This window comes from Zasmidium cellare (genome assembly GCF_010093935.1).
Source record: "Zasmidium cellare ATCC 36951 unplaced genomic scaffold M409scaffold_50, whole genome shotgun sequence".
Lineage (NCBI taxonomy): Eukaryota > Fungi > Ascomycota > Dothideomycetes > Mycosphaerellales > Mycosphaerellaceae > Zasmidium > Zasmidium cellare.
In genome coordinates this window covers 4,036-25,530 of record NW_022986994.1, presented here as the reverse complement: position 1 = coordinate 25,530, position 21,495 = coordinate 4,036, and the positions used below count along the sequence as shown (strand labels likewise).

Here is a 21,495-nt window from a genome sequence, read left to right as displayed (position 1 = left end):
GATGCTTTTTGGAGATCGGATCGAGAGTGGTATCGGGTTGGATTCTATCTGTACAGTATGGTACAAGCACAATGGCCATATCCGTGCAAGTCGTAACATCTCATGACCGATCGATCTTCCCTTTCCAGTCCGAGATATGGTCATTGATGACCTTCGCCGCCGCATCAACGGTGAAGTTTCGTCCAATGGCCTCAACAAAGTCACCTTCAGGATCTGTTCAATGGTCAGCATCAAGCATCCAATCCCGCGACCTCTATCCAACTGACCCATCAAATAAAAGTAAATACTATGATCCACCAAATAATCCTGCCCAGGCTTGACATCCGGCGGAGTCGAAAAATACACCCGATACACCTTACACACATCCTTCACCTCCTGCCACGACCCCGTCATGCCCAAGATATCCCCATGAAACTCCGCCAGATACCGCTGAATCACCTCGGGCGTATCCCTCGCAGGATCACAACTAATAAACACAGGCCTCAAAACCCCCTTCCCATGCTTCTCCTTCACCCGATCAATCATGCCCGCCATCTTATCCAGCTCTTCGGGGCAGATATCCGGACAGTGCGTGAAGCCGAAGTACACGAGGCTGTACTTGCCCTTGAGGTCCGCGTCGGTGAAGATGCGGCCGTGCATGTCGGTGAGGGTGAAGGGCCCGCCGACAAGGGGTTTGCCGATACCTTTGTTCGCTTCGGCGATGCGGAGGCGGGAGATGCGCGCTTTTTCGTAGCGGAAGTAGAGCGTTAGGCCGAAGCCGGCGAGGAGGAAGAGGATCCCGGCTTGCCAGGAGAAGGGCTGGAAGAAGAGGGTTAGGGATTTGTGCTGGTTCGGATGGGATATGTGGGTAGACGTACGCCTAGTTTGTGCTTTGTCTTTGCTTCTTCTACAGTTTTCGCTACGGAGCGCTTGGGCGTCGAGACGAAGGTTCGCGATGGCTGGCATCTCGGTATAGGCGATTCTCTCGTTCGTTTCGCGAATGCGCTTGTGATGGGCGTTGATCGGGTCTCCGACTTGAGATTTTGCGGGAGGGATGCGAATGTTCGGCGGGTGAATGACGCGGCGCATTGCTTGCACATTCCCTGCTGGAAAGTGCGCATTGCGTTGAAGAACGGCGATGCCATTATGGTGATGTTGCGGGTTTGTGGTCGATGATGCGAAGAGGTGAGGTGCCGCTTGGGCTTTGATGTTCGGGAGCTTTGACTTTCGCCGCGGGAGAGAGGCTTGGCATTTGAGTGAATCCAACCTCCACCCTTCTTCTTTCCTCATTATGCTCCTAGGCATTATCACGAAAGTTCTCTAGCCATCGAAATGGACGAGACGGGCGACCATATTCAGTCGAAATATCCTCCAAGGATCCTTGGTAACATATTCGCTTTGCCGGAGAAGATACCTAGCCCCATAGCAAACCCTCGTTTTTCCAAAGGGACTTTATAATTGCAAAGAAGAGCGAATGCGCTGCACGCCCAATTCGTGCCTTTAATTGACAGTGACGCGCTTGTCTAAGGTCATGCCAGACGAATTCATACCAAAGAACAATCATGGATCTCATGTCCCTCGAGTTTCCAAGACGTTGTCGAAGAACGTCAGAGGAGAGTAGAAGCCGGATGGAAGATCTGCGAGCCTTTGGTTAGCCACCCTCGGGCACAACAGAGTGAGCAATCCTCACATTGATTGCTGAACACCGTGCCAAAGTCACTCAGAGGCATGGCATCAAAATCCGCCAGGAAGTCGTAAGAAGCCGTCGACCCGCCAGTGTCTTCAGAAGATGCTCCTGTGTTCCCAAGAACGATACTCAGAGCCTTGGCGACTTTCCCAGCTTCAGCAGACGCAGCACTCATTTGAAGCCAAATTTTGTGCGAGGTTGTCAGTCGCTGGCGGATCTCTTCAGCTCTGCTTGACGTCCACGCTGTCTGTTCTGGGGTGTTTGGAGGCGACTCTTCAAATTTGTCGACGTCTTGGAGATAGAGGCAAAGCACACTCGTCGCTAGCAGAACATCTTGATTGAAGATGTGGGTGATCTTCCATCTCAGCTGACACAAACGACCTAGTGGTTGCGACTCTTCGTGAAGCATCTGCTGGAATGACAGTATCTTGAGCGCGGATTCGAGACAGATTCGCACCGACTCCCTATCTTGCTCTTTCGCCTGTTGGCCCTGGTAGCTGATCAAGGCTCTCCGATACAGCAGGATGCGTGCCTTGTAGTAGGTTGTTTCTACACTGACCCGCTGCACCACAAGAGTTGGGCTATCCGTGATTGGGTGTGGCACAGTCTCCCAACGCAGCAAAGGCGGAACAGCACGCTTGTGCACATCGTCAAGGAGTGCGTCAATCTTGATGATCTCGTCGTAAGAAGGAGGGCTGATATCTGTGTTGACGTCGCAAATCAAGCCAAGAGCTGATATCAGTCGAGCTCTCGCGATCAGAGGAAGTATCGGTGTCCATTCCGTCTCTGGCCTCGGCGGAGGCATGTCGGTCGTCTCTTCGTCGAAATCGCTGTCGAGCAGATTTCGGGGCGGTTTGGTATCAATGTGCGTGTTCGTTGCACTTCGAGGGAGACCCATCTCTAAAGAAAGAACGAGGTCTAGCTGAAGGATTGCAGTCCAGATGCGTCTACGCATCTCACCCTCGAATGGTGATATTCCAGGGAAGTGGTCTGGATCCCGGTGATAGCCCATGCGCATTGCAATGTGAAGTATCATGCTGATCAAAACCCAACCATCGGTAGCGCTCTCCTTCAAGAGCACGAACTCTCCAGTAAGAATTGTAATGAGTGTCTCCAGGACATACGGTCCCCCGGTAGTATATCTAGCCAGTGCTAAACACTGGACAGCTTTCTCCCGGAAGGCGTCCTTCATTGTTAGGCATTCCGCCCTGAGCGAGTCGGCGCGTCCGTTGATTGAGTCTACGGTGAAGGTCTGCAGCTGCGCGGCGATAAAAAGCATGGAGAACATGAGACCGATCCAAGCGATGGAAGCTGCTGACGGGTCTTCCCAGAAGGCTTCGTACTGATAGAGTGTTAGTTTGCGGAAATGGGTGGCTCAGAAAGAACACACTTCTTTGAGAAATTTCTTGCCATGTATGAGATCTACAGCATGGTCAGTGCCGTTGACAATACAAGGAAATTTTGATTGAGCTGACATTGAGTGACAATGTACGAATCAAAGTGAAGCGCCAGGAGGCGGTCCACAACCGGACGAGGAGGAACAGCAGCAAGTATCTCATCTCGAGTCGCTTGACGATTCGGGCCGTAGAACAAGTGCGAACCCGGCGGAGGTTTGCTATCAGTTACCAAGTCTTCCTTGAGTCCTCGTATTTTCGTAAGGATAGACTCCCAATGCACACTCTGGACATAACTGGTCCCAGACTCGCGCAAGTTCAGAGTGCCAGGGTCTGCAGGAGATGGAGTGTCATCTTCGGGTTCATTTGATCTTCCAAGCTCAGGGAGTACATTCGCTAATGACGGGTTTGGTCTCGGTGATCTCGTTGCGGGCGAAGTTGGAAGCGACTGGCCTTTCATAAGGGTCACGACAAGGCTTTCCAGTTCTGAGATCCTGCCATGGAGGTTCGTGGTATGTCGAGGAGCACTAGCCGTGGAAAAAGGTGCTGCTGCATAATTGCAGGCGCTGATTACACCACGCTTTGTGCAAGCTCCGCAAGGTGTCTGGCGGTCACACTTTAGCCTGGCACGCTGTTGTGAGTATGCACGGATTTATGATGACGGCGATCGAGCACGTACTTTCGGTGTCTGCATGGATCGCAGGAAAGCTGGACTTTGTCTCTGCGGCGGTTTGGCGGCGGACGCGGACGATGAGCATTGTCGGCCATGGAGAGACGGACTGTGGCCTGGTAGAGGTGGCCTGGTAGAGAAAGAAGATGGTGTAATGGTGAATAGGCAATGGAGGGAAGCAGCGACCGTCCGGCCGTCCGACCCTCCGCGACGATCATCCGTTGTCAGCCTAGCGCAGAGTCCGTCAGCAGCTCGTCTATGAGGATCGCCAATCACAGCAAGCTTCAATCCTTCTGCAGCTTCCTCATCTGGACAACGCAGCCTGATGCTCCGACCCTCCGCAAAGTTCTCTCTAAACCCTACTTCTGTCCACACAACCTTCAATCTATTTCCTGGCGTTATGCAAGACGCGGAACCGGTTGCTTGCGCAGCCAGGCTTTGCACAAATAACCGCGATATATCTATGGCTCATGTCTGTCTCTCTTCTTCATGGCCGTTCAGCTCTGCACGCTAAGTATGATAGCATACCATGGGTACCGACTTGGAATCTCTTCACGAGAAACGGACCGTATGGGAAGATGGCCATGGTGAGACACAGTCCAGCGAGCCTGATCGAGCCGCGGACGAGAAAGAGGTGGAGAGCAATATAGTCGACTGGGATGGGCCACAAGATCCCCAGAACCCACGCAATTGGCCAACCTGGACACGCATGATGCAGGTTGTTCTTGTCAGCGTCTTCCTACTCACCGCGTAAGGCAGCCAAGCTAAATCTGCAGATTCGACTGATATACATACAGTAACCTCGCGGCCACAATGTTTGCTCCAGGAGCCGCCGCACTCGCGAAGGATTTCGACATCACGAGCTCCACCACCGTCAGTCTCACAGTGTCCATCTACCTTGCAGGTTTCGCCGTTGGGCCAATGCTCATAGCACCGCTTTCCGAGCTTTACGGAGTCTTGTGATCTACCACACCTGCAGCGTCTTTTATATTGGCTTTATCATCGGCTGTGCACTGAGCAAAGGCACTGGCATGTTCCTAGATTTTCGGTTTCTTGCTGGATGTGCTGCTTCTGGTCCTACTGCAGTCGGTGGTGGAACTGTCACAGATGTGGTACCACCTGCCCAGCGTGGAAGGGCAATGTCTCTATTCTACTTTGGGCCGCTTCTGGGGCCAGTGAGCTGTTTTGTCCCATATCGTCTATCATTACACTGATGATACCTGCAGGTATTGGGTCCAATAATTGGTGGCTTTGTGTCTCAGTCCATTGGCTGGCGTTGGACTTTCTGGCTCATTTTGATCATGGTGAGGATACTCCATCGCGTATCTTCATGATGGCTAATAGTTTGATATAGGCAGGTGTAACCTTTGCGCTTTCGATCATATTCCTCCGCGAGACCAACGCCGGTGTTTTACTAGGACGGAAAGCTGATCGCCTTCGGCGAGAGACTGGCAATCCCGCTCTGGTATCGAAGATGGACCGTGGCTTGACTTCTCGCCAGCTCTTCGTCCGCGCCATCGCCCGACCCATAAAATTCCTCATCCTCTCACCGATCGTACTCCTCCTGACCCTCCTCTGCGCGTTTGTCTTCAGCCTCCTCTTTATCCTCTTCACCACGTTCCCCGCCGTCTTCGAGGAACAATACCACTTCTCGGCCGGCATTTCTGGCTTGTCATACCTCGGCGTTGGACTTGGAATGGGCTTCTCTCTCGCAACCTTTGCCGTCGTCAGCGACAAGCTGCAAAGAGCACTCGGAGACTCTGCCAAACCTGGAGAACGCCTGAAGCCCATGATGTGGATCATGCCCGCCGTGCCAGTCGGCGTTTTCTGGTATGGCTGGGCAGCTGAAGCGAGGACTCATTGGATTGTGCCCATTCTTGGAACCTTTGTCTTTGGATATGGCATTCTCTGGGTCCTGATGCCCACTCAACTGTACTTGGTTGAAGCTTTCGGCCCCGAGGCTGCCGCTTCTGCGTTGGCGGCCAATATCATTCTCAGACTCCTTTTTGCGGCTTTCATCCCTTTGGCAGGGCCGTCTCTGTACGCAGATCTAGGGTTGGGTTGGGGGAATAGTGTGATGGGTTTTATTGGCGTGGCTTTCCTTCCAGTGCCATTCTTCTTCTACCGCTACGGAGGATGGCTCAGAGAGCGATTTGCTGTGCAGCTTTAGACTTTATTCTCGAGATGCAGGCAGTATAAAGACCTTGCGGTCTTTTGTAGGGCCCGAGGTGGAATTGCTGCACTTGTTCGCATGTAGTACAGAAGCTGCAGACGATCGTCGATGTGCTGTGGAGCTGGAAGGGGAAGACAAGCTGAGCTGAACCGATGACAACGCATGTACTTGGCTTCCGATTTTCTGTGGCGATTAAGTTAAATATGCCAGCAACTGACACCGCAGATAACCCTCAGGCTTCGTTGTAGCCCGACCTTGGCGAAAGTACATGTAGTCATGGGCGGACTTTGCACCACCAAATGCTCTCGCTACGAGTATTCACCTTTGCGAGGAGACGAGATCAGATTCGTGCGGCTGCAGCCTGGGTCGTTTGATGATGTTATACGATTCGAACTTGTTCACCATCCTCTGCGGACTCCAGAAGAACAGCTCGAAGCGGGCTTGTCGGAACAGCAGCAGAGGAAAAGAATACCACGAGGTTGGCGTGAATTCAAGACGCCTGAAGGACGCTCATTCTACGAGTGCTACAGCACTCGCTCTGAACCTGAGTCTGTGACTTACAACCACCCTGAGGGAATTGAGGAAGACTCGACGCCTCATGAATCAGCTCATTCTCAACCCTACGAGGCTTTGTCGTATACATGGGGTGATACGTCCTACCAACAGCTGGCCTTCGTTCTGAACGGTGACGAGGATCCAAAGACAGTATCGATACGCCGGAATCTGGCGACCGCTCTGAGACATCTGCGCCTGAAATATGAGGTACGAAGTCTTTGGGTAGACGCAGTGTGTATCAACCAAGACGATCTCGACGAGAGAGCGGTCCAAGTCAAGCGGATACGCTACATTTATGGTTTGGCCTCGAGAGTCGTCGTCTGGCTAGGGGAGAGCTCTCATGGCAGTTCAGGTGCCTTGAAGACTTTAGAATATTTGGGCAGACAGACCGAAATCACCACGGACGCCTGGATTTTTCGAGCCTTCGATCCTCCAGCTTCAGAGCCGTCATGGATTGAAAAAGCAACAGAGCTCCCGTATACTGCGGCCGATTGGCAAGCGATTGAGTATCTCTTCGAAAGGTCCTGGTTTAGCAGGTTATGGGTGCTGCAAGAGGTGACTGCCAACCCGAACACCACCATCCAATGCGGTCAGGACTCCATCGATTGGTACTTTCTCCGTCGAGCAATCATCGGCCTCGACGAAAGGGTCGGCGTACCGGCAGAACTCAGCTATCGTCTCAACGGCAAAGTCGACATTGCTTTTGGGAGCAGTGGCGCTTTTGCAATTGTGCACTTCGTGGCTCGTCAACACCTATGCCAAGATCCCCGGGACAAGTTGTATGGGATACTTGGACTTGTCGGGCCAAAGTTGCAAGACAAGATCGTGCCGTCATACGAGAGGACTTTTGAAGATTTGTACAAAGACGTCTTCTTGCTGCATAGTGAGATGACTGGGAGGCTGGACCTTCTCACGCAGTGTTTCGTGAATGAAGAACTTCCTAGTTCGCCTTCGTGGGTCCCTGACTGGAGGGCTTTCCCCTACGCATTCCGAGTTCCAGAGCCTGGGTACCAAGCGAGTGGCGCGTCCAGGGCGGAATTCCGCGAGCTTCCTGGGTCACGACTAGAGGTCATTGGCATCCTTCACGACAAAGTGGTTTTCGCGCCCGACTCGTCAGAAGTAGATGCGAAGAGCCTGTTGGAATATATCCGTGCGCTTCAGCCGCCTGGGCTGCACAATGAGAGTTACGTGACTGGCGAGCCACTCCTGAACGCGTGGTTCCTAACTCTTGCCCTCGATTTGCTCCGGGAACGATTCCCCAAGAGATTCTTCCCTCACTATGCCCACTGGGAGAAGACAGTCTTAGAAATTCTTGGGAAAGATTCAGAGAACAAGTCTCTAACCAAGATGGCGAATCTCACGAACACAATCCGCGACACTCTCACTGATATGGGGTATTTCCGGACAGCACAAGGGTATATTGGATTTGGTCCATATGCTGTCGAGCCGGATGACCACGTGTGCGTCGTTCTTGGCGTGCCGACTCCTATGGTGATCAGACCAAGTGGCAATAATACCTACCAGGTCATCGGATGGGCATATGTTCACGGCTTGATGGACAGCGAAGCATTGTAGTCGACTTCTTTCGAAACACCGAGACAAGAGAGGTTATCAACCACGATCCGCGAATGACAGCGGAAGCACTTAGACAACGAGGCGTAAAATTCGAAACCTTAACATTTACCTAAACTACAACAGCCTACCCTTACCAAGGATACTGTCCCCCTTTCGCAAGAAATCCACCATGCTCCTCATCCCTCTCCCCCTTCAAAATCCCCACCATAGGCCTTGTCCCCTCCTCCGTTGTCTGCGCCCCGTTAGCCACCTTATTATGCGGCCCCAGATTACTCTCCACGAAGCCCGGCGAGAAAGCAAACACCTTGATCCCCATGTCGCCATATACAACGGCCTGCGTTACGGAGATGAGGTTAAGGGCGGCTTTGCTGGCGCTGTAAGGGAGACCCCAGAAGCCTTGGGCGTGCGTGTTGGCGAGACGCCGGGTCATGGAGCCGGCGCCTGAGGAAACGTTGAGGATTCTTGGGGTCGTGATAGAGGTTTTAAGTAGGGGGAGGAAGGCTTCTGTTACGAAGTACGGGCCTACGGCATTGGTGAGGTAGGTTTGGGGAAAAGCTTCTTCAGGCGGGAGGGCTGCGGATCCCGTGCCGGCGTTGTTGACTAGGGCGTCGATTCTACTCATCAAAATCAATACTAAGCTGCTCAGGGCTCCTGGAAATGGTTGAGACGAACCTTCCATGTCTCTCCTCAACGGTCTTCGCAGCTGCCGCGATTGATTCTTGGCTCGCTACGTCGAGTTGGAGGAGTTCGACTGTTCCTGGCAACTTTCGCGATTGGACTTCCTGTAAGGCTAGCTCGCCTTTCTCCAGAGAGCGGCTACATAGTAGAACGTGGTTGTTTGGGTCCGCGGCCAGCTGTACTGCGAGTTCTAGGCCGATGCCACTACTCGCTTTAGGATTTGTGTCAGTTTTTGATTTATCTGCCACGAAAGGTGGATGAGGACTTACCTCCAGTGATGAGCGTTATGATCTTCTTCGATTCCGCCATCTTGCTGCTCGATGAAATTGGTGTCTCATTGTTTCCAGACTCTTCATTTTATGTATAGATGTTTTGTCCATCGCTGTTGTTCTCCAGTCTATTTCCGTGATTCGTTGCGAACTCGGCGAGGGTAGCCGCAAAGAAGGCTGTGAAGCTTGTCCCGATGCGGCATGCTCGTTGCAACGACGCGGTTCGGATATAAAGATTGGGGAAGGTGTGCGACTAGGAGATGGAGATAGGTGTTTAAAGAAGCATGAATGGCATGATATGGATGATTTAAACGTTCATGATGTTTAAGAATGCTGCTCTACCCTTAGTATTCCGCTCAAAATAGGATATTCATCTCCATTACCCCTACGCCATCTAAGCAGCTTAGAGTATCCTTAGCAGCGCAGTCGCTAGTGAAAGGTCGGAGAGAGAGGGCAGCTCTAGATTTTCCACTTTAACTGGAACGAGGAGGGCGAATCGAGGTAGAGGTCCTGTCTGGCGACCGCAGATTTTAGATCCGTTTCTCCTCCTCCACAAACTCGTCTTTCCTCCCTCTAACCCCGCTACTCTCCGTCGCTAGCTCCTCAGGCTCGGCGAACTGATACAGCTCCTCGAATGGTTCAACATCCCTCCTTAGCAGATACTTGTTCGCATACCACGGCAACTTCTCGGTATAATACTTGGCATGCGCTCTGCTGCTCACACTAAATACGTTGTCGAGCTCCTCAAGAGTAAGATTCTTGGTCTCTGGCAAGAAGAAGTAGGCGGTGATCCAACCGAAGATGTTCCAAGCGGCGTACCAGGCGAAGCCACCCGTGGGCGTGAAAGCAGCGGAGAGGGCGGGCCAGGTCAGGGAGATAATGAAGTTGAAGCCCTGTGAAATGTCAGTCTACGTTGGTGTAATGGAGACGGGGTGTGTGCATACCCAACATGTCGCCGTGGCGAAGCTCATTCCCACATCTCGAATGTACAGCGGGAACGCCTCCGCACTGTATGTGAAAGGAACAGGCCCCTCGCCTGGAGAGTAAGCGACCATAAAGAGGTAGATTGCCGCCGCAATGCTTCCCAATTTCGCGGTGGTGGGTTCGCCTGTCGCTGGGTCATCAGGGATCAGGAATGAGAAGCCACACCAAAGCAGACAAAGCGCCAGGAGCGGAAAAGTCACCAGCAAGAGATTCCGGCGTCCGAAGGTGTCGATTGTATAAATGGCGGGAATAGCGAAGATCCAATTCGTAACGCCCGTTCCAAAGGAGACGAGGAGAGCCTGCGTTTCTGTGAAGCCGGCTTCGATGAAGATTTGGGTCGAGTAGTAGGCTAGATAGCGTGATAGTCAGTACCGCGATCAGATAGTGTGAATGACGCCGACATACCGATGACGTTGACAGCACAGAATTGCTGCATGAACATGACAAAGAACGAACTCTGTGCAGCTCGACGATTCCTCTTGACGAGGAAAAACTCCTTCCATAAGTTCTTTCCTTCGCGTTGGGCGGATTCGACTTCGAGAAGCTTAGAGGCATAGTACATGTCCCGCGCAGCTTGTATTTCGTGAGACCGGAGCTTCCGCATGGCATCGAAAGCCTTGTCCCATTTGCCTTTCTCCATGTACCAGCGGGGACTTTCCGGACACAGGTAAACCTGATTGAAGTTAGCTATACATTCGTGTCTCTCTGATAGTGTCTGTGAATCAACAATCACTTCATTGGCTGACCTGAATCATGACGAAAAGGGGTGGTATTGAAGTCGAACCCAGCATCCACCTCCACTGTGTATCTGCACCTAGGAAGTCAGTTCCTTGGAAGGCAACTGATACGACAAAGCCCAGCATAATGCCGAACGCGGTCCACCTGAACGAGTTTGTTAGCCTTTCATTCCGTTGCCCCCCCCCCCCCCCCCCCCCCCCTTTCTCTGATGGGGGGCCAATACAAAACGCTCCCACTCTGTGCTTCTTCCGAACGGACCGGTGGGCTACATCCGCCACAGTATTTCAAGTGTCAATGGGGATGTACTTACATCTGCCACATCATTGTTAGGGCGCCCCTAATGTTTTTTGGTGCCGATTCGGCCGCGTAGACAGGAGTTGTACTTGACTTGGCACCAACCGCGAATCCTAATGCAAATCTCGAGATGAGGAGGTTGTACCAGGAATCAGCCGCTGCCATCCAGATACCAGCCACGAAAGAGATGAAGCATGAGATGAAGATGGTCCCTCGTCGCCCAAAATACTTGTTCAGGGGTGCATTGGTCCAGCAACCAATCAAGGCTGAACACAAGTAAGGCGCGCCATTTAATAAGCCTCTCTGCCAGACCGCCTCCTCTGGAATTTGAAATGTCCTAAAGTAGAATTGTTGAGCACCATTTACGGACGTCTGATCCATCCCTTGGACGATTGCTGAGCCTGCACACAGTATAACCAGGAAGTAGAGCATGAAGGGTTGATGCCATCGGTGGTTGATTTCGTAGCGAAGAACTTCCTTGTCTCCTTCGGTCAACTGTGTCACACTCTCAAAGCCATCCTCTCGCTGATTGACACGAGCGAGCAAGGCGCCTTTGTGGAAGACTTCTCGGTGTTCTGAAAGGCCTCGAGCATCGACGAATGCGTCCACATCTCGTATGACATCTCCCTCGGTCATGCCCGTGAGTGGATTCCGAAGAAGGGCGGCGACACTCGTCCGCCGAGCTGGTCCATTGTCGGCCTCGGAATGCTCGTGGTAACCCTTGCTGCGATCATCCAAGGATGAAGAAGGCCTCTTCTCAGGCTCGATGTGCACAGCGGCCTCGTCGTCTTTTCTTGGTTCCGCCATAATGAATACCCTCGGTGTTCTGCTTAAGGTGGAACGTCTATCCCTATTACTCCTAAGCCCTCTAATCAGCCTAGAGTTCAATTAGCAGCGAAGTCGCTTACGAAAGGGTAGAGAGACAGTAGTTCGATACCTTCTACTTTGACCGGACCGAAGAGGGTTGACAGAAAAATGCGGGGAGAAAGACTGGAGGTGCGGGAAGACAATACAAGGAAAAGAAAACGCAAGACAGAGCAGAAATCAATACTTATCGATTCAAATCCCTCATCTCGCAGTGGTGTCCCACCACGTTGGTCACCACCATCAATCAACGACCGAAATCACAAGATCGTGTGCGCCAGGACGTTTGGCGTACGTATGCCACGAGCTGGTATAAGACTTCACAAGACATATCGGACGAGGCGAACCGGATGAAGTTTGTAGGGAGAAGCCCAGTGGCGGCCTCAGGTCGTCGTGCTAATGACGTGAACTTTTCTCGGCGTACAAGAACTTGGCGAGAAAATGCTGCAACTCAGCTTTGGGCTGGATGTGGAGTCTCCACAGCGCCAATGTCTTGTCTGCAGCCACCGCGTGCCTCTCACGTGGGGATAACAGATTTTTAGTGTCCTTTGAGCAGTTTGTCGCGCAGTGAGTCGGTTGAAGGGTGATGTTGTTGATGGGACTGCCAAGACTATGCAGCTCAGCTCATCCCTTGGAAGGTCGTGGCCACGAGCAGGATCCCAATCATGGTTGACGTAGCAGCTGGGAGAATTGTTTGATGGCATGGACAAGGTATCTCATCCATCGCAAAGCCTTGCCCAGCTGGTGGCGTGGTTGACAACGTCGTTACCCCCGGTGTCATGCTCTAAGTAGAGCATCTATCCCTATTACTTCTAAGCTGTCTAAGCAGCTTGGATTACAATTAGCAGCGTTGTTGTTTAGAAAAAGTTGAGCAGATGACAATTCTGTACGTTCCACTTTAACCGGAACGAGGAGAGTAGGAACGCCGTACTCGTTCGCAACTCTTGGTGCCTCTAAGGCGATCCAAGAGCATCTTTTCGGCTCGGCCGAGCGTTTCGGTCGTCTTGTGGTCATCTTCCACCAGTGAGTCACGTCGGTCTTGGACTTCGAGGTCGTAGGTTGGTATATGGTGGCGTTGCAAGTGAAGGACCATCTGAAGGTGAGTGAAAAGTTAGACCTGCCAAGCCCGTCGTCTCGGCATTGAAACCTGATGCACCCAAGCAACCGGCAAAACAGGTACCACTTCATCAGTAGGCACAAAGTGTAGTGTTTTCACCTTCAAGGTGTTATGCAATTGATTTCACCGTTTGAAGCTCGATGCTGTCTAGTCGAACGATACCAGAACAGGATCCGGCCTTGCTGCACGACAATTCTAATTACTAATGTCAACAGGTCTTCTTCCGAGTGTATTCGAGATCATGGCCTACCGTTTCTCTCTTCGGCATGTCCACTCGCAACTATGTACCAGAGCAGAGCAGCTGCACAATTGCGAGACTTTGTGAGGATCCTACACTTTACCTCGCAAGGAAGCTGTGATCCACCGTTGCCGATAAGCGGTGAGCAACTTGAGCAAGTTACATAGAGCACCCCAAGACCTTGCATCGTGAGAATACTATCGAGTGCAACAAATTACCATGGCTGAAGACGGGAGCAGCATCATCTATCGAGATGCCAGGATTGAAGACTTGGAGTCACTCGAGACAATCGTCCCACGCTCTTTCTTCGCTGTCAATCCATTCATGAAGGAGCTGCTACCAGACACACCAGCTATCCGCGAATGGTGGAGACGGATATACGAAGACCTGATATCGAACCCCAACAGCTACCTTCCCATTGCCATTGACTCAACCACCAACGCCGTCGTCGGTACCATAACACTCGACGCCGTTCTTCAAGGCCAGCCGGCTGGAGGGGCTCTGACAAGATATCCTGGCACCGAGGACCGCGGGAAAGGCTGGGACGAAGCGATTCAGCACTTTGCTGAGCATGACAATGAGGCTGTTGGGAGTCGGAATAGGTTTTTGGTCGAGATCATGGGTGTCGACTCGGCGTATCAAGGAAAGGGGATCGGTCAACGATTGGTGGCCGATGCGTGCCAGTACGCGGATGCGAAAGGATGGCCGATATGGCTGGAAACGAGTGCGGCGAAAGGTTTCTATCAGAAGCAGAAGCTGGGGTTCCAGCTTATTGCTAAGGACGAGGACCAAGGGGAGACCGGCGGCCAGTTGCTAAGGGAGCCTGGTGCCAAAGGATGATGGTGTCGATACGTGGAATGACCTGCGCGTTGGAAGGGTCCAATGGCGGTGTGTAGTCTGTCTCAATGGAAAGCAAGCCTTTCCACTGATCTTGTTGGGTGGCATGCAACTTCCGTCAAATCTTGCACTTACATGTCTGGAGCAGACCGTCGAGGTCTTCCAGGGACCGGCTGGTGTCTCCAAGTGAACACGATATGCACGATAAGGTACATATTTGTCTAACATCCATATCAACCCTTCTTACAGCACACCGACTAGGTGCCTTATGACCGTGCTTTGTCAATCTCTTCGTCTGCCTCATCGGCCTCGAATCCAGTGTGCGTTCTCCAGATCTCGAGCATGGTTCGGACCTGTGGTGCGGTGCTACTCAAACAGCTCTCCAGCCATAACGCTCTCAGGAAGGTCTCACCTCGAGTGCACTGGCATTCTGCAAACGTTCGGAGGCCAATCGAGTCACGAGTGGCTGGTACGGGAATGCCTCGTGTGCGGAAATTGTCGACGACTTGTTCGAGGGAGTGCTCAGCGAGAAGCCGGTAATGGGACCGTGGGGCGATAGTAGATGGGCGAAGCTGGCCGGCGGGTAGGTCTCTATACTATTGATGCGTGAGGGCGACTTTTGTAGGTGATGTTGTGGGTATCACGGGTGGTTGTTGTTGACGCTGAGGCCAAGTCGCGCTCGGCCCAAACGTCAGCTCCTCAGCGAATTCTCCCTTTCATTTTCATCTGCATCACTACATCCACAATCGTCTTCTGTGTTTCGAGAGAGTCGGGCATTCTATTGCAGAGAGAATCACATCCTCAGAAAGACCTCTTGATCAGAGTCGACCATGCTCGAACCTCATCCTTTCCAGACCTGGTCTTGTGCCCTATGGAGGCAACTTTGTCATAGTCGAGCTTCGAGCTTGGTAAGGTAAAGTGTGCGCGAGGAACTTTCCAAGTGCTGCGTGACGAAAGACTATTAATCCTCCTTCCTTTGCATCTCGTTGGGTCCTTCAATATCGCGTCTTCTACGCCTCACTTAAGCGGATCATCCTTTGAGCAATCAGCATTGGCGCAAAAAGAAAGACACACGGATCTTAAGCTCATCGCACTGGAGCTTAAGTCCAAGCCAGAAGACGACAGAAGTATATCTATCATGAGGGCAGACAAGAAGATTAAGGTCGCCATCTGTGGCGGTGGTATCGCTGGCTTGTGTCTTCTCTACGGCTTACTCAAACACGACCATCTCGACGTCACACTCTACGAAGCGTCTCCCGAAGTCGCTGGAGACGAAGGTGCAGGCGTTGTACTTTCCCCAAATGCGATTCGAGCTCTCAGATCGATCGCCCAAGAGTTGGTCACGGCCGCGGAGAATGCAGACAGTGTTTTCGTGTCGGATCCGATGGCTACGGCCGTCATGGTAAGAATACAATGCGCAATTTGGCAGTGCTTCTTACTGATGAAGAAGCAATGTAGGGGCGAGAACCAGGCTTTGGCAATAAAATCCTAGATCTGCGGTCTAAGACCGGTGAGCGAGGGTTTCTTTTCCAGCGATCGAAGTTCATCCAACAGTTATTCAAGCTGGTACCACCTAGTGCGTGCAAAACCTCGCACAAGCTCGCTTCGATAGCGCGTCAAGACGATGGAACTCTGGACCTGTCTTTCACCGACGGCACGACCACCTCAGTAGATGTTGTCATCGGTGGTGATGGTGTACATTCTACCGTTCGCAAACATGTCCTCGAAGATTTCCCAGACCAGATTGAACCCTTCTTCAGCAAACAGTACTTCTACGTCACTATGGCACCAATGGAGAAGGCTAAGGAGAAGATGCGAGATTGGTTCCCCAAGCTGCCCATTCAGTACGCCTGGTGTGGAGATCAAGGATTCCTCATGCACGATCCGGCCAATAGTGGTGAGACGTTACAGGTTCTTGCTGCCGTCCGGACGGATGAGACATGGGGAAGTGACCAGTGGACAAAGGAGAAGTCTTTGGAACAGATGAGAAAGGACCTAGAACCATTTCGTGAGCTGGGCAAAGCCTGTGGAGATGTAAGTCGACTGCGAAAGCACGCACAATTCACGATGAACTGACGAACGCCCATAGTTGGTTGCCGAACAAGGTGGCCCTCTACAAGCGCGCTCAGTATGGGAACACCCTCGTGCATCAACATACAATCGTGGTCATGCAGCAATCCTGGGAGATGCAGCTCATGCGATGCAGCCTTGGTGAGTAAAGCAGAATATTTTCATCGTGCGTCTGCTCTTCCTCTAACGATCGTTAGGCAAGCAGCTGGCGCCGGTCAAGCCATCGAAGACGCCATGGTCCTCACCACGCTCTTCAGCCAAATCTCACAGCCCCAAGATATCTCTGCCGCCCTCGAAACATATTCCTCCGTCCGCGTTGCCCGAACGCATTATGCTCAGGACATGAGTGCAGAGAATGGCGATATCACCATGAACGTGGGAAAGTTCAAAGGGCTCGATGCTGCGCAGCTGAAGGAGGCTTTCGAGCTCAGGTGGGAGGAGCTGTGGTATTTTGATCTGGAGAAACATCGCCAGGATGCGTTAGGAGAGTTTGAGAGGTTGAAAGGCGGGCGGTAGACCCCTTGCCTAAGAGTCAGTGTGAAGCACTAAATGTATCGTCTAGACCAGACCTTCACTCCCAGGATCTCGCCCGGCAACCATCCATCACCCTTCGCCACCCTGCCGAGACCCGCCAAGCCCCAACCCCAATTCCTAAGCTCACGTGCAACGATCACAAATCTCACTAATCGCCCTGCCGTAAACTTTCCAAGCCTTGCCCTAAGCGGCCATCTCTCTCCTAAAGATAGACCTAAACAGCTAACACTCTCCTAAGCTACGATGTACTTCATAGGGACTCGATCGTTTAGCTTGCGCCTCCAGAGATACGTCGCTCCGTTGCCTGGAAATCGAAAACTGCTGCGAGCGGCGGTGGGAGCAAAGATCGACAAGATCGTTGACTGAACTGCTTGACAATCCGACTCGTGACGTGGGAAGCGGAGAGATTGTTGGACCTTGTGGATTGATAATTCGCGGGGACGATGGAGGTGGGTAGGCAGACGATGGTGGTGGGATGGGTCGAGGGGACGGGTCGAAGGGGAGCATAAAAGGTGGCGAGCCCGCTTCAAGTCGATGGTCTCAAAACAAAGAGAAGACATCACAACCACTGAGATTTTCATTACAAGGAAAAGCAGCATCACTTGCCATGTCTCCACCACTCGTCCTCATCACCGGCGCAACAGGCCACCTGGGCTTCCGCACCTTGGTCCTGCTCCTTCGCACAACTCCCTACAACGCACGCATCACCATTCGCAAGGAAGCTCAAGAGTCCAAGATTCGCGCTGCAGCTTCCATCCAGCCATTCCTCTCCCGCATTGAATTTGCATTCGTCCCCGACATCACCGCCCCAGACGCTTACAACTCCGCGATCAAGGGCGTGAGGCATGCCATCCACATCGCCTCTCCAGTCCCCACGAAGCCGGAGAACCAGACTGGCGGGTGGAAGGAGATCTTTTATGATCCGGCAGTGGAAGGGACGTTGAGCATTCTGCGTGCTGCGGCCGGCGAGAATGGGATCAAGACTGTCGTTCTCACGGCGTCGGTGGGAGTTCTCGAGGTTCCTAGCGGGAAAGATCGTGCGGGACCAAAGGATTACGCTTCTCTCCCAGATAATTATGAGGATTTGCCCAAGGACGCGGGATCGACGGGCAAGGCCTATCGGACATCGAAGATCCTGGCGTTTCAAGCTGCTGGGGAGTTTGTGAGGAAGAATAAAGTCGGTTTCGCTCTGATCAAGGTCCATCCGGGATATGTTACTGGCCCGCATGAGTTGTTGGAGTCTGACACCGAGTTCTATACTGGATCAAACGAGGGCGCCATCAACGCTGCCTTGGGGAATCTCAAGCCGTATGCAAAGCCTACCTCGCAGGTCTTCCTTGACGATGCTGCGATGGCGCACGTTCTGGCTTTGGATCCGACGAAAGTCAAGGATGGTGACGATTTGGTCGTCATGGGGAATGGAGGGAGGAGTGTTCCTTGGGATGAGGTTGGACAGGTCGCGGCGGGGATGTATCCAAAGGCTACAGAGAAGGGATTGTTGAAACCGGTGAAGGGTCAGCAGACAGCGGATATGAACTGTGAGGTTGAGAGTACGGAGGAGAAGCTGGGGATGAGGTTCAAGGGGACGGAGGATATGGTTCGGGGGCTGGTGAAGCAGTACCTCGAGTTTCATGGGCATGCAGCTGAGTAAAGTGAGGTCCTCTAGCTTTTGGTATCAATGTCAGGGTGGTACTTCGAAAATTCGTTGCGTGACGATTTCGAAGGTGCAAACGAAGCTGAATCGTCCTTTGCCGAATGTGTCTTCTCGCAGAAACCCTTTCTGCTCCAATCACCTGATCAAATGGTAATGCAAGAGAGCAGAGAGTGCCAGCCAAGAGCAGCTTCCGAGGTCTTGTGCATCGCTTGTCAAGGGCCTGCCAGGTCACGAAGCGAATGCCCAAGGCTTTTCATCTCGCTAAGGTGCTCGCTTATTCTTGGAGGGAGAGATGTTGCTTCTGGGAGTTTGTAACGACTTCATCTTGAATTTGACATCTTCTGCAAAGAGCATACGGTTAATACAACCAGTCCATGCATACAACACACATACCGTTCGAAGAATTTGAGGGAGAGCATGACTGGACGCTATATCAGCTGGGCGGCCGGCAGTGCATTGACTCTGCGTTATGTCGGCAAACATGTCGAAGGCCGCTCGTGCAAAGCGACCCGCATCTCCACAACATACAGACAAGGAGGTTCCTGGTAGTTGCAGTTGCGGTGGACACATGCTGAGCAGGTAATAGACCTCAACGGTTCACGACTGTTAGGATTCAGTGGAAGGAGAGAGGGCTTGAGAACATGTCCGCACGCACGCTTCGATTCTCTTCACCAGAGACACGGAGCAACCTGCTTTCGGGGTGGTAAGTCGGCTGCTGAACTTCCATCGATATCCTAGAGCTTGATAGAATGCAAGAACGTTGAGATCTGGGGCAGTCCAGCCAGACGAGGCTACGCGAGTTCGGGAAAGGAGGATGTTGATGCTCGTGCTGCCCTAACCAGGAAGCAGACAAGAACCGCAAGACGATGCCGTTCCCTTTCGGAGGTTTCCAGATGTCGTCCTTGAAGCCGACTCGGATCTTCATGCCGTCCAGACCCAGTTTTATCAAGTTCCGAGCCACGCCGCAGAATTTGGTCGTCGGGAAGAGCAGACGGGCCGCTGGCGGAGTCCCACTGTTGCCCACAACGTTTATGTCGCCCTCCACTGCAAATGTCGACGATGGGTCGTGGTGCGTCGACGGGGCAGACGATGGTGTTGACGTTTGGGCAAGATTTCTGGAGCAAAGAACCGTGACATGTGCCGTCAAAACTGTTGTGCAGCGGTTATTAGGCCTTCATAGATAATTGATTACGGGAGCAGGTATCTACAAGGACTGTGAATTCAGAAGATGTAGCCTTCTTGGCACTTACGTGATCCCTAGGCACAATACTCCCCCTTAGCATACAGACAGTTCTTTCTTAAGCTGTCTAATTACTGTTATACGTGTCTGAGCTATTTATGTGACCTTGTAACCTTATTAGTGACTATATTATAAAGCAAATGACCCTTTAGAATACTTATAAGCAGGTTAGGTATTATATAGATTACTACGTAATCTCTTAAACTTTTAGTGTGTTAAGCTAGTAATCACCTAATCTTAAGTTCTGCCTATAAAAGAGTTCTTCTTCTTCTTTAAACTCTCTCTCTTATATATACCTATTCTACACTCTTTACACTATTTAAACACTATTCTACTTCTTTTATAACACTTTAGACACTCTTAGAACTTCTCTCTCTTAAGAGCTAAGGTATAGATTAGTAGCTTATAACTGTGAGTTAAATACTAACTTGAGCTTAGTTATAGCTGCTTAGCAGATAAGTAATAGATAGCTTTAGGCCGTAGTTAATAATACCTATAGTCTAAACTTTAACTCTGTTTAGTGTAATTAGGCCTAGTGTAAGTAGATACTAGAGGCCTAGAACCGGAATCTAGACTTCTCTTTAGCTCGTAATAAGCTTAGTATTAAGTAGATAGCATTCCTTAACGCTATAAACCTAAATCCTATTTAGATTACTTAGACTCCTCTCTTCCGTAGTTACTCTACTTTTAACTTAGATAGGAGTACTTACTACCTTCCTTGTATTCTAGCTAAGGTATCAAATACTATTATAGCTTAGGGTACTAGTTCCTACAGCAAGTACTAGCCTCTAATAGCTAGAGCTCGGCTATTTAGAGCTTGTTATAAAGTTCCTATCTAGAATGCTGCTAGAGAGGATTACTTTTAGAATACCTATACTAACTATGCTTTTAGGATTTAGTACTCTAGCTACTCTACCTCTAGCTACATACCTACTCTACGGACTCTAAAGAAACTTAAGGGAAAAAGTAAGGGCAAGGATAGGGACTCTAGGCTTAAGAGATCCTTATCTAACATGTCGCTTATATCTAAGGATTTAAACAAGTCTAATAGTGTACTACAGCTAAACTCTATACGTATTAATATAGCTCGTAAGGTTTAGGTTATAGGAGATAGCTCTCGTCGTAGTTAGATTGTTATTAACTTTAACTACTCCTTAACTGCCGGATATAAGCAGTATAAAGCTAAGATAAGGGCTGCTATACATACTATTAAGCTAGCTTTTAATTAGAAGTTTAAGAATAGTAGGGACTTTATAGGTAAGAACTACAGATATCCTCGTAGTAGATAGATCTAGAGTTTAGGATTAGTAGATTTAGTAGTGATCTCTACAGTACTAGCCCTGCATGTTGTTTTCCTTAAGTCTACTAGCTAGATGCAGTTTAGGGAGCTATAAGGGTTCTTAATTTATTTCTTTTATTAAATAAAAAGCAGGCTTAGGGAGGAGCTACTTATATTTAATTTTAAGATACCTAGGACAGGGTATATATATAGAGTTTTAATTTTTATACTATTATAGAATAAAAAGGCACTTAGCTACTAAACTGCAGGTCTCTAGTTTATAAAAGGAATGTTTAAATAAGTGTAGTATGTACGTAATACTATACTTCTATATTATAGTAGCTAGTTAGTCTTTCTAGCTTTTGTAAGAGTATTAGCTTCTTACTTTGCAGTCTTAATATACTTAATATTAATTACACTATTCTTATACTAATCTCTACAGTAGTAGTTTCTTAGGTTAGTATGTCTTAATCTACTAGATCTTTTATAATTCTCTACAAGACAGATAGCTAACTTATTATTAATATAAACCTTAAACTTAGTAGGAGGATCTTTAAGTAATAGTTATAGCTTAGAGAGCAGGTTCTTAAGCTAGTTAACTTCCCTACAGGTTTTAGTTAAAGCTACATATTCTGCTTTAGTACTTAATAGAACTACCTCTCTCTA

The 21,495-nt window shown here is 50.6% G+C and overlaps 9 protein-coding genes across 9 annotated transcripts; 5 read left to right on the top strand and 4 right to left on the bottom strand.

Annotated features, from left to right (window-relative positions):
- Positions 1–100: 100 nt before the first annotated feature.
- M409DRAFT_70557 (uncharacterized protein) lies at positions 101–1,124 on the bottom strand (the record flags this gene model as incomplete). Its single annotated transcript, XM_033818792.1, has 3 exons — positions 101–213; positions 267–798; positions 858–1,124. The coding sequence occupies 3 exons, from the start codon at positions 1,122–1,124 to the stop codon at positions 101–103; spliced, it is 912 nt and encodes a 303-aa protein (XP_033661077.1).
- Positions 1,125–1,548: 424 nt separating this feature from the next.
- On the bottom strand, positions 1,549–3,828 carry M409DRAFT_37791 (uncharacterized protein; the record flags this gene model as incomplete). The annotated part of the gene is given in 6 exon segments (XM_033810796.1): positions 1,549–1,624; positions 1,639–2,075; positions 2,124–2,918; positions 3,057–3,088; positions 3,142–3,683; positions 3,740–3,828. 6 exon segments carry the CDS (start codon positions 3,826–3,828, stop codon positions 1,549–1,551), a joined length of 1,971 nt encoding a protein of 656 aa, XP_033661076.1.
- A 431-nt stretch (positions 3,829–4,259) lies between these two features.
- On the top strand, positions 4,260–5,900 carry M409DRAFT_70555 (uncharacterized protein; the record flags this gene model as incomplete). The annotated part of the gene is made up of 5 exons (XM_033818791.1): positions 4,260–4,480; positions 4,528–4,634; positions 4,676–4,905; positions 4,957–5,034; positions 5,085–5,900. 5 exons carry the CDS (start codon positions 4,260–4,262, stop codon positions 5,898–5,900), a joined length of 1,452 nt encoding a protein of 483 aa, XP_033661075.1.
- A 279-nt stretch (positions 5,901–6,179) lies between these two features.
- On the top strand, positions 6,180–8,033 carry M409DRAFT_29266 (uncharacterized protein; the record flags this gene model as incomplete). The annotated part of the gene is made up of 1 exon (XM_033809389.1): positions 6,180–8,033. The coding sequence occupies one exon, from the start codon at positions 6,180–6,182 to the stop codon at positions 8,031–8,033; it is 1,854 nt and encodes a 617-aa protein (XP_033661074.1).
- Positions 8,034–8,163: 130 nt separating this feature from the next.
- Positions 8,164–9,020, bottom strand: M409DRAFT_29265 (uncharacterized protein; the record flags this gene model as incomplete). The annotated part of the gene is made up of 3 exons (XM_033809388.1): positions 8,164–8,647; positions 8,706–8,922; positions 8,981–9,020. 3 exons carry the CDS (start codon positions 9,018–9,020, stop codon positions 8,164–8,166), a joined length of 741 nt encoding a protein of 246 aa, XP_033661073.1.
- A 490-nt stretch (positions 9,021–9,510) lies between these two features.
- On the bottom strand, positions 9,511–11,803 carry M409DRAFT_60104 (uncharacterized protein; the record flags this gene model as incomplete). The annotated part of the gene is made up of 5 exons (XM_033814366.1): positions 9,511–9,873; positions 9,925–10,313; positions 10,370–10,637; positions 10,711–10,846; positions 11,013–11,803. 5 exons carry the CDS (start codon positions 11,801–11,803, stop codon positions 9,511–9,513), a joined length of 1,947 nt encoding a protein of 648 aa, XP_033661072.1.
- Positions 11,804–13,434: 1,631 nt separating this feature from the next.
- On the top strand, positions 13,435–14,055 carry M409DRAFT_29263 (uncharacterized protein; the record flags this gene model as incomplete). The annotated part of the gene is made up of 1 exon (XM_033809387.1): positions 13,435–14,055. The coding sequence occupies one exon, from the start codon at positions 13,435–13,437 to the stop codon at positions 14,053–14,055; it is 621 nt and encodes a 206-aa protein (XP_033661071.1).
- A 1,135-nt stretch (positions 14,056–15,190) lies between these two features.
- Positions 15,191–16,638, top strand: M409DRAFT_60102 (uncharacterized protein; the record flags this gene model as incomplete). Its single annotated transcript, XM_033814365.1, has 4 exons — positions 15,191–15,454; positions 15,511–16,086; positions 16,142–16,263; positions 16,320–16,638. 4 exons carry the CDS (start codon positions 15,191–15,193, stop codon positions 16,636–16,638), a joined length of 1,281 nt encoding a protein of 426 aa, XP_033661070.1.
- Positions 16,639–17,263: 625 nt separating this feature from the next.
- On the top strand, positions 17,264–18,307 carry M409DRAFT_60101 (uncharacterized protein; the record flags this gene model as incomplete). Its single annotated transcript, XM_033814364.1, has 1 exon — positions 17,264–18,307. The coding sequence occupies one exon, from the start codon at positions 17,264–17,266 to the stop codon at positions 18,305–18,307; it is 1,044 nt and encodes a 347-aa protein (XP_033661069.1).
- Positions 18,308–21,495: the final 3,188 nt, after the last annotated feature.